The sequence below is a fragment of the Olea europaea genome, chromosome 21 (genome assembly GCF_002742605.1).
Source record: "Olea europaea var. sylvestris chromosome 21, O_europaea_v1, whole genome shotgun sequence".
NCBI classification, from domain to species: Eukaryota; Viridiplantae; Streptophyta; class Magnoliopsida; order Lamiales; family Oleaceae; genus Olea; species Olea europaea.
The window spans coordinates 17631116-17643447 of NC_036257.1; the positions used below are offsets into that span (position 1 = coordinate 17631116).

Here is a 12332-nt window from a genome sequence, read left to right on the forward strand (position 1 = left end):
CAAGATTGGTTATTAATTATAAGCCCTTGAACAAGATGTTTCAATGAATCCGATATCATTTGCCTCAAAAGAAAGATCTACCAAATAAGCTTTTTAAGACAATTATATTTTTAAAATTTTATATGAAATCTGACATTTGGCAAATCCAAATTTATGAGCAAGACAAATATAAAACAACATTTAAAGTTTCATTTGGATTAAAAATGCTCATTTAGAATTTCAAAAAATTGTTACATCAATCATTTCTAAAAATTACTTGCAAATCCTCTAAAAGACAGCAAGGACTTCAGCCAAAGGAAGATTCAAATGGAGAGAGGGCTTCAGTTGAGCTTCAGAACGAAGAGCATAGGCCAAAGGAAGCTTTGACCAAAAGTGTGAAGAACTTCAAGACGAGAGCCCAAAGACTTAGAAAAAATATCCTCCTAAGAGGAGTCAAGAGCACACTTCAGCAGTAAAATTTGTAAACCCAGCTGTCAAAACCCTTGTTAAAACCATATGAGTTTCTTAATATTGAAATTGATGCTTCAGATTTAGGTTATGGTGAAATTCTCAAGTTAAAAATAAATGACCAGGAACAATTAGTTCGATACCTTGTCAAAATCTGTATTGAATCGCATAAGAGCTACATTTTTTGCATCTTTATTTACCATCGCATCCTTCAAGGGTTTTGGTTCATTTTCAAAATAATCTTGAAAGGTAAGTAATGAAGCAAAATCAGAATGACTATATTTTATTGGTTTCTCACTGGTAATGTTTGAGAAATCTCTTCAGTAGATTCATCTTGAGTTTGCTGTGTAATACACATACCTATGACCTAATTTTAATTTTTTTAGGTTTGGCTTGCTGTGTAATACACATACCTATGACCTAATTTTAATTTTTTAGGTTTGGCCCGTTATAAAAAAAATAGACGCGATTAATAATTTAGTCAAATAAATTATATGGAAGCCAATTATGTGAAATAATATCCCACCCCCTTCTTGGGTTTTTTTTTTATTTTTATTTTTTTGTTTTTGGGCCCCCCTTTTAGGCTTAAGCCCAAGTTACTAAAATCTTACTTAATTTTAATAAAATAATGGAGATGATGTTTTAATTTTATCTCTTTTAGTTATATTGAAATTTCAACTGATTGTAAATCAAATCAATTTCCTTTTAAAATAATAATTTAATTTTATCTATATTTTATTTAGGGAAAATTGCAGCCGAGGTACCAAACCTTTTGTTTATTAGCAGACTCTGTCCAAACCTTTAATTTGTACCATTGGAGGTATCAAACCTTTCAAAAATCTGTACTTGAAGTCCAAATGGATGGAAACCGCCCATTTGACCGTTAGTTGACCAATAAAATTAAACATTGACCAATTTTTGACCAATTGAAAAGGGTAAAAAGGTAATAGTTACTTAACCCTATAATAAAACAATTAAAATAAATAACTAAAACATTAAAAAAATACTATTCATCTCCTTCTTCACCCACCCCACCCCCACCCGCACGCCACCCTACTCCCACGCCATCCAAAACCAAAAACAGAAATTAAATAGCTGCTTTCTTCTTCAACCTCCCCACCCCATCGCACCCCACCTCACCCCACTCCTGGTCAAAAACCCTTCAAGCAAGTAGTGCAAAGTATCATCTGAATCAGCGATTTTTATGGTGAAAAATGATTCGTCAGCTGCACCTTTCATGGGTGGGCGCACCACCCAAATAAATCTCTGTTCACTCAATTCTAAACCAATAACTAGCTTTGTAATTTGCTGAGCTGAAAGCATCCCACCACTTCCAAATGAAACAAATATTATTGAGCCGAAAGCATCCCACCTCCACAGCTCTGTAATTTGCTGAGCCAAAACTGGGATCTTCACCATCGACCTCCAGATTTCATTTTCCTCGAAAGCTTTCAGAGTTGTGGAGTCCAAATCTTCCCATGTATTCAGCAGGATCCCATCATATTGTGGAATCTGATTCTCTATGCTCACATACTCGTAGTAATGTTGATCGTTCCGATCCAGCATGGGATCGACCACATCCTCTGGTTGAAGAAAAAGGCGGCTGTTTTGGGTTTGGGTTGATGGTGGGGTGCGATGGGATGCGGAGGTTGAAGAAGAATGCAGCTGTTTAATTTCTGTTTTTGGTTTTGGATGGGGTGGGGGTATGGTGGTGTGCGGGTGGGCGTGGGGTGGGTGAAGAAGGAGATGAATAGTATTTGTTTTAATGTTTTAGTTATTTATTTTAATTGTTTTATTAAAGGATTAAGTAACTTTTACCTTTTTACTCTTTTCAATTTGTCAAAATTTGGTCAACGTTTAATTTTATTGGTCAACTAACGGTCAAATGGACGGTTTCCATCCATTTGGACTTCGGGTGCAGATTTTTGAACGGTTTGGTACCTCCAGTGGCACAAATTAAAGGTTTGGGCAAAGTCTGCTAATAAACGAAAGGTTTGGTACCTCGACTGCAATTTTCCCTTTTATTTATTTAATGTTAAAAAATAATTGAGTAAATATTTTGATGTTATCTCTTTCAATTAAAATCGAATTATTAAATTATAAAGATAATATTTTGATTTTATTTCTACTTTATTTAATTTTAGAAATTATGGAGATAATTTCTTTTTTGTTATTTTAAATTCATTACCTTATCCCATTAGTTGAAATACGGTAAAGATAATTATAAGATTTTCTCACTTTTAAGATTCAAAGTTCAATTGAATTAGATCTCTCAAATAATGGTGGCCGCTATAAATAGGTATTATATGTTCCATTTTTAAATACATTCATTTCTCTGTGAAATACATACAAATATAAATATAGTATATTCTTTAGTATGTGGGTCAAGAGTTGAAGTTCCAAGTATATAAGTATTTTTATGGATTATATGTGCATGTCAGATTTTTGGAACATTATTGATTATGAGATCTTTTTATCTGTTCTAAGTTTGGACAACCATATTATAGTAGTACTACACATGAAAATCTCATATCACCTATGTTTGGTATAGATTTTTATGTCTCACTATGTATGTATTTATGTAAGTACGAAGTTCCTTAAATTCCTTGCAATATCAATCCATGTATTACTTTCAGGAAATTAATGGTTCATGACAATTAAGGCACGAGACAATTGGCGAATTGGCAAGTGAAAGAAATCCACTAGGCTTACTTTTATTTATTTAAGAACTTATTTAATTATTGGTTTGATATTAAGATTGCTAAAAATTTTATTAATTTTTTCAAAATGTTGATGTCATTTTTTTTTAAAGTTAGTTATTGACTCTTAATATTTCATGATATTATTTAAATAAATTTCAAGCATTTTGAAAGTGCAATATGACGTTCAAAGTACGATTTTAGTGGCACTCGAACTTTAGAACTTGGGTTGTCACATACTCTGTCCCAATTGCATGATCAATTTCAGACAAATATTCCTCCAATGGTTTCAAACTATTGTCATTTCTATTTTGCTTGTTTACATGAGAATCTTCATTTAATTCAATTAAACAAGGCATTTCAGTTTTATCGAACGATCATCAATGACCCAAGGCAGAATAAAAAAACCAATCATAAATGTATAAACACCAAAATTTTTTTAACAAGAGTAAAGTAAAAAAATTAAATGGAGATGAAAAAGCATTTTCTTCACCATTTTCAAAGCAGAAATTCTCAATTTCATACAGATCTTAAAAGTTTCAACCAATAATGTATGGCTATGTTGACGAACTCCTATGATGCTTCTCCAAAAGTGGAAAACGAATACCTTACAACTAATTTTTGCTAGCCTTCATTTGTCAATTCCAAATGGAATATCATTTAATCACTTCCCTTCATTATAGTAGCAAAAATAATTGGACTAAGATAATCAATTAAATAAAAAGGGTGGAGATGAAAACGAAAATGGAATTTTACCTAATAGGGAAGGAAATAGAGAGTGAAACTTACTTAGCCCTTGTTTGAGCCCCATTTTGAAGGAAAAATAAATTTTTGAATAGTGCATTGATGAAAAATGTGTGGTTAACAAATTTTGCATTTATATGTAACATTATTTTATTGAAAAATGTGTGATTAAAATGATGTCAAAATACTGTAGAAGAATACATTTTTTTCTAAATAATGGGGCTCAAACAAGCTGTTAATAGAGCAAAAGAGTGTGGAGGAGAAAGGTAAAGGAAATGAATTAAGCCACTCGAACAGAGAAATTGGACGGGAAAAATTAATAGAGCTGATGTGGCGAACTATGATTCTATTTTTTATTTTTATTTTTAAAATTTTCATCTTCTAATGAATAAATGCCAAGTGTTGTATGTCACCATTTCCTGTCAAATTTTCCTCTTTGAGTAACACAATTGAAAGGAAATACTGCCAAACGAAGAAAGAGAGAAAAAGTTCTTGGAGTAAAAGATGAATAATAAAAAATTGGTTCATAATTTATTGGCTATATAGCAATTTAATCTTTAAATTTTGAACCTCATGTATCCTATGGTGTACACTTTAATTTAGATTTTGCCACATGACATTATCCTATTGAACAATTTAAATTTCAAACAATTTTTTCATCCAATTGACACTTGCAACAATGCAAGTGTCAACCAAAGTATCATAAATCAGTATACAAATAGCAAAGTTCGGGTCTCAAAAATCTTAGGGTCAGCCCTACCTTTTATCTCGTTCATTCAAAACATATGACTCTTAACACCTTCACGTTCACCTTCACCATAACCCAAACATACTTAATTTAGAGACCTAGGCTTCAATATTCCTTCATTTTAATGTGCAAAAGTTGTACATCCAAAATTTCTACGGTTATTATAGTTTATAGGTTTTCCTCACCATTTTTCTTTATGGTTTTCAGGATAATAACACCGTATGGACTTATATTTACTAAATGTGAATTGTTTCATGTTAGAGAAATTCCAATAAAAAAAATGGCATAAAAAAATAAAAATAGGAAAAGAACGGAATGCGATGGATGGAGACGTGGATATCTCGCTCTCTTTAAAGAGATTCAATCCTCTGCGGTTGGCAAAGCATAGAACTTGGGCAGTAGAAATGACCTCTGACTTGTCCCTTTTAGGATACAGCTATCCAACTGTTCCTCGTATAACTCAAACAAACTCTGACCAATTAGTTGTGTCAAAAGTTCCACTAAAAGAATAGCCTTCTTTGTTCAAGAAAAAAATAAAATAATAATTTGTGAGAATGTAAGAAAAGAAGATGAGAGAATTGTGATTGTCTTGGTAATGGATGAATGACCAACTAAATCACAAAAAAGTTTTTGCTCCAAGAAAATGAATTAAAAATTGAAGCAAGTGATGTAGTACATGAACTTGCACCAAGGAGACACTTGGTGGCAAGGGCGGAGCCATGTTGAGAACACTGAAATTTTAGGCCCAAACCCTCTCTCTCCTTTTTTTTTTTTTTTTTTTAGCAACAGGGGAAGTGGAATAAAACACATGTTTAAATGTACACTGATTTTATTTTTGGGTCCGATCCCATGATTTTGTTTTATAATTTTATGATCATTAAATTCATGATCAAAACTCAATGTCCGACATAGGTTAAATTATGTTCGCACCGAACAAATTTTCTACCTCCACCCCTGCTTGGTGGAATTGTTGGTGCACGGGGACAATTTGGATGATGAAAGTCTGATATCAAAGGTGATTTTGGTGCGGAGATTGACTAAGAACCTGTGCTGGTCAGAAGATCTTTTGGACCTAAAACCAGTGGATGAGTGAGCAATACAGCTTGATGGGATCTTGAAAATGGAAGCCATGTTTCTTGATTGAACTGTTGAAAGAGAAATCAAGAATTGCAGAAGCCGAAGAAAGATGCTTAGGGTTAAAATAAACAATTTCAAGAAGTAATAATGTAATGGATTACCCCATTATCAGGGCCTCAATTGGCCCCCGCCATTACCCGGGCCACATAGGCCCCGATAATGCAGCATGTTTCTAATGTAATCGAGTTTGTCTATTTGTTTTGTGCAGGGATTTTTCGACTGATGATGAGGTTGGTGGTGAATTTTAAAATCAAGTTTCTTTAATGAAATTTATGTTAAAAAATGTGTGATTAAGTTAAGTAGCCATCTTTTTAATTTATTTGAGCGGATAATAATGTAATTCTGCAATTGTATGATTTTACAAAAAATGTTCTTATTTCGTCCCGGTTGGTACATATTAAAATTTAAATATTAATTAAAGTTAAAGTCAACAATGAATTTTTATTATATATTTTATGAAATCTACAACTTTTAACTATATATTTATCAACTTTTACCAAAATTTGCTAAAATCTGATTTTAATCCCCATCAAACAATGGCGAAATGGATATTTGTATGAATTTATTTTTATCACTTAATTAATTTATTAAATCTTTTTCAACCATACCATATTGTATAATAATTTGAGAGTTTCTTCTCTTGTGACGTGTTCTCAATCAAAATAAGTTTGTGCTAACAAATAGTGGCGGATTCAAGATTTTGAGTTAGCACAAGCGGTAGTCGGCCGTCAACCGTTGACCGTAATAAAATATTAAGAGCATTTTGATGTCTTTTTTTAATTTTTTAATTTATTTATTATTTATTTATTTATTTTTATTTTTTTGCAAAAAAAATACATTTTGGAATGGTGATTTGATTGAGAATGTGTAGTTAAAAAATAAAAAAAAATAGGAATTTGCGTATAATATTATTTTATTAAAAATGTTATGATTAAAAAGAAGAGAGAACTGAAATAAATGAAATCAAACAAGACCTAAAATTTAAATATAACAATTATTTTGTTCAAGTTGAACGCATATAATTCTGTTATAAGAATAAACTGTACTCACCAAATAACTTTGTTGCTAGGTTCTGTATAATTCAAAGGAAGAGCATGAGTTCAAATCTTTACAATTGCATTAAAATTATTAAAATCTAATATATTATTTTGTTAAATTTAGTGTCAAAATTCAATAAGTGCTATAATGGTCAAACTTTTAATAATTCTAATAAGAGCTCAGACGTCTAAATCCCTGTGGCGCCCTCCCTATTGCATTAATTTTGGTAAAAATTGTAGAACTAAAAATATTGGACAATAAATTGATTAGTAAGGGATTTGAACCCATGACTTCCAATATGTACAAGCAACCTCTATCCAATTTAATTAGAAGAGATGTTTGAAATTAAAATGAATTACTAGTAATATAAGCTAAAAAAATTATATTTATTTTATAAAAAGAAAAAAATTTGCTCCCGAGCGATCCAGCACGCACGGCTGTAGGTGCTCGCTAGGTTAAACATGTGTAATTCTAATATACTCGATTTTAGTATTATTCAACTTTTGAGATATTGTTTTGGAGTATTATGGAGGATTCTAAAAATCGCTTGTGATTATTGTACAAGTCATTTGATTGTTATATCATGGGAGTAATTGTCCAAAGATGCCACAGGAATTTAAGGCAGTAAATTTTGCTTTAGGACATCATGTTGTCACGAGTTGGATCTTTGGATAAGGTTTTTTATTTTCAGCATCTTCAATGCTATTCTTGAAAGGTATTTGCAACTAATAGAAAAAAAAAATTAGAAAGAAATCAATAGACTTGTGTATATTATACTGAGAACCAAAGTCTCATATTTATAAGGAATAAGTAGGGATATAATGGCAATAAAAATTGGGATTGTAGGATATAATTGTTATTCGTTAATAATCATATTATTTAAAACACTACTCTTTAAATGACACATTAAAAAACATATCTTGTTAAAATATTGTCAAAAAAAGTCAATGGAACAAAACTAGAGTTAAGGAAAACGATTACAATCTCTCCTCTTGATTTCAATAAATGAAAATTCTTGTATTCAATCATTTATGTCTTGTACGTCAATATCTTTAATAATGCAATTCTGATGAATTATGTTTCGTGTTATCTTGATATAGCCTTCAAATAATATCGTCATTATACGAGATATTTATCAATCTTTAATGAGTGTAGTAACAAGATAATTTGAAAAATAGCTCTTATTAATCTTTTAGGTTATAAACTTCATTATATAAATAATGTCTCATTAAAATCTTATTTAAAAAAATCCTGATATAGGAAAAATAGTACATTATTCTTCTAATTACGTTATAAAAGTTGTCACGTAAAAAATATTATCATGAAAATCTAATTAAACAAAATCTTGATAGAGGAAAATAGTGTACAACGTGTATTTACTCCACTCATGATAAAATCATTTGAATTATGCTTCAAGCATATTAAATCTTTTAGAGATAACATTAATAGTCATGGTAGATAAATTTACTATCACGTGTTTCAAATTTCATGCATCGTCAAGATAACATAATATGGACTCGTGATTTCATTCAACACTATCTTTACGAAATTCACTATATTGAGAGACGTGCATAATGTATTACGACTTCATTTTTCTCATATCCTTTTCTCATAAATAAATGCATTTTGATTTGTGGACTATAGATCTAGAAAATTTCTCTACTAAATTCAATTTAGCATTGCGTTCAATTTATTTGGTCAGTCATTACTTTGATCAATATATTTCGATGGATTTATTTCAATTCATCGCTATAAGATGCAGTATATCATGTGCAAAATATTGTCGACAATTTTTTTTTGTTTCGATTCAAATTTTTCTATAATAATATAATTTATTGAGATATCTCAATTTTCAATACATCAGATACCTGAATCTCTTCTAGAGTTCTATAATTTGTTGTCTAAATACTCAATAAAAGTACATGCCTACTTCATGGGACCGTCTTTACTAATTGCTCCCATTTTATTTGGAGATCTTTAGATTAGAATCGAATATCATCATGATTTAGACATGCCATAAATATATTAAATATAATATCGACGAAATGTCGTTCCAAGAGTCAATTTGCGCTGGAGCATTTAAAGTTTGTATGTGAGATGTTATTAATTTCTTTAGTTTGCAAATGCATCTACGTAAATAATCTGTCAAATATTTTGTTCAAATAATCTTATGCGAAGATCTAGATAATATAATGATGTATTAATATTTTATTTTTAGATTCTTAATTCCTTCGCCTAAAACTGAGAAAATTGTTAATTAAAATTGATAATCAACAAATTGCATTATAAAATATCACTCGTTAGGACTTAAGAGTATAAGAATTCAAACTATGCATTTATTCTCCTTTCCATCTCAATACATTATGGTGGATCAATTTTGTATGTGTATATATATATATTGCACTATCAAAATAATCAATTGAAAGAATTAGGCTATAATCATAAGTCAATTATAATAGGGAGAACTTTTTATGTCGATATGGTGCAATAATTGAAAAAGTTGACAGTACTTTGTTCTCAATAGTAATGATCAAAAAAATTAAATGAAAGCACTTAAAAATCAATTTTGTTAAACAATTTACTGTAATCTCAACTAACATTTATGAAAATTTTGGGATGTAGATTTACTAGTAATAAAAAGACAAGCTGTCTTGATTGTATAATTTGAAAATTATGTTCATAATTTAAAATTTGAGCAGAAATTTTGCAAATTTCAAATTGCAAACATCATGTGTTCATCTAGTAGATGTATCAAATTTATTAGACACAGATAATATCTAGATGATTAACGTGGAGGGTGATGGAAACCTCATATATTACACTAATTCATTTTTAGAAATATAAAGAATTCAGTTTCTATTTAGCTAGTGATGATTAATGATCAATAATATAGAAAACAAATATCATATAGGAATTCATTGAATTGAAGAATCCTCTAATTCTTTGTTGAATGTCCATTTTAATTCTCAATGTCATATCATTATTGATCCAACTAGTCATGTCAAAGTATAAAAAATTTTTTGGTCAATGAACTTCGGGTTCGTGATATGCATTGTAGTTGATAGTTTTAAAACTAAACAATAATTTTCGTAAAATTGTTAGAATAAAATGTATCGTCAATATATAATTTTATATTATTTAATAAAAATAATGCACGCTCTTCTGGAGCCTCCAACAATATTCAATACACCAGATATAAAATGTTAAGTCCAAAGAATACTTTTTTTCTTCAATATTAACATAATAAAAAATTGTTTCCTTTAAAAATTATAAGCCAATATTAAGTTGTTTGATTTTTATTTATTAATGAACATAACGAAATATATACTATTCGAGACGTATGTTATTCGAGAGTACGTTATATTTTATTATTGTTTTTTATAAGCAATATATCAATATTATTCTAAATATTGAAAATTAGTGTTCATGCTCCTCAGGAGCAAATAATATTCTTATAGAATATTAATTATAATATTGTACTATTTCAATAGCAACAACGAATTATTATTTAGAAATATTAACTCTTCATGAGCCATGTATTATTTGTAGAGATGTACTTATTTCGAAGTAATTTATATTTTACTATTTCTTCTTCGAGAGCAATAAATCAATACTTTTTTAAGATATTGAAAATTATAATTCATACTCTTTAGGAATGAGAAATATTCTTTTAAAATATTAATTTTAATGTTTTGCTATTTCAGTAGCAACAACATGGTGAATTATAAATTTAAATTTTATAAAAGAATATCTAAAAATATTTCATCATCAGCTAGAAATCAAAGTCAATTGTCATATAAAAATCGGTACAAACCAAAGAATGTCTTATGATGCCTATATATATATATATATACATATATATAAATTCACATGTTATCGAATTAATTTTGGTACACGTGACATGTGATAATTCATCTAATTAGTTTACTTTAATTTTGAGACAATCAGGTTGATAAAGTGTTATAAACTAGAGAGAAAAGAGAAAAAAAAATATAAAAAAAGTCAATAGACTTGTGTATATTATATTGAAAATCAAAGCCCCCCTTTTTATAAGAAAGAATTAGAAATACAATAGTAATAAAAACTAGGGTTACAGAGGCATCGATATAGATGTAATTGTTTGATTATAAGATATTGAGACATCAAGTCTTGTTTTTGTATTGCTAAAGAAAAATTTAATTGCACGAAGAATTAATTAAGTGTTTAGTAATTTTTATAGTTGTTTTTTTTTTTTTTTTCAAATTACTATATTTCAAAATATGAATTTTTTAGTATTTGGTAAACAAATTTGATTTATTGTTTGTTTCTTTGTATAATAACTAAAACGAATATTTATTATAATGACGTCATTTTATATTGTTATTAATATCACATATAGAATTGTTAAAATTTTGTAATAATATGTAATATTATCAAATAAATATGTGGAATATTAATAAACTTAGAACAGGAGGAATTTGGTTTAATTAGGGAACATGAACCCCATTTTTCTCATAATTCATTTTTCAAAACTCATTTTTAACCACACATTCTTCCATAAAATAACTTTCCATATAAATTCAAAAAAATTTCCTATTTTTTAACACATTCTCTAAAAAGTCAATACATCCCCCTCCAAAAAAGGGGTCTCAAACAGGGGCTAAGTATGATTAGATATATGTAGAAACTAATGCTCCATTTTTGGTTGATTTTAGAGTCAATTGCAAACAATTATTTTAGGTGTTTGGTAATATTTTTTAAAAAATTATAAAAGAATATGAACCCTCTGATTACCAATTTTGAGTAGCCGCAAAATTTGAACTTTTTAGATTTGACTTTAAGTTCCCTAATTTTCTAAACTAGAATATCAAATTTAACCCTAGTTAATTAACTAAATCGTTTTCTACTATATGGAATATGCTTTTATGTGTAATTTTATGAATTTTGAGATTTAATGGATATTAATTTTTATTTTTATTTACTTTAAAATAACTAGAGAGAATGTGGCCTGAGATAAATATTTAATACATATGTGCTGCATTATTCCTCCGCAATTGAGAGGTTAAAAAGGTATAGGTTCAACCAACGAAAAAAGCACATGTCAAAGCACTGACTCTTAAAAACACAACCCATGCATGGGCAACATATTTTAACTTAAAAGTTCAAGTATTATATGCATATTCAAACATGAACTTGGGAGACTATTTTTACACCTCTTTTAAGGAGGCTCCAAACATGGCCACATGATAGTCACACAACGAGTGAACTTGGGCCTGCACTATGCGTCAACCTGTCCATGTAGCACGTTTTGCTGAATTGCCATGTGGGAGGCCGAACTACTATGTTGGTGTCGAATCCATGCAAGGGTCGAACGTTGATGGAACAGGCAAAGTAGGTAGAGATGTTGCAAAATGATCTTCTAAATAAGATCTTTTAAGATCGATTGATTGATATAACAACTCACTACAACAACCATTCTACGAAGTCAATACATCACAAGTCTAGCCCCTATGTGTAAGACCAAGGGCAACAAACAGTCA

The 12332-nt window shown here is 29.4% G+C and overlaps 1 protein-coding gene across 1 annotated transcript; it reads right to left on the reverse strand.

Moving 5' to 3' along the window:
* Nucleotides 1-1554: 1554 nt before the first annotated feature.
* LOC111370231 (anthocyanidin 3-O-glucosyltransferase 5-like) lies at nucleotides 1555-2013 on the reverse strand. Its single transcript, XM_022991916.1, has one exon. It carries the CDS (start codon nucleotides 2011-2013, stop codon nucleotides 1555-1557), a length of 459 nt encoding a protein of 152 aa, XP_022847684.1.
* Between the last annotated feature and the right edge of the window lie 10319 nt (nucleotides 2014-12332).

Bases quoted from the DNA above. Each gene is read 5' to 3' on its own strand.
- LOC111370231 (XM_022991916.1), bottom strand. From the start codon at position 2,013: ATGCTGGATCGGAACGATCAACATTACTACGAGTATGTGAGCATAGAG.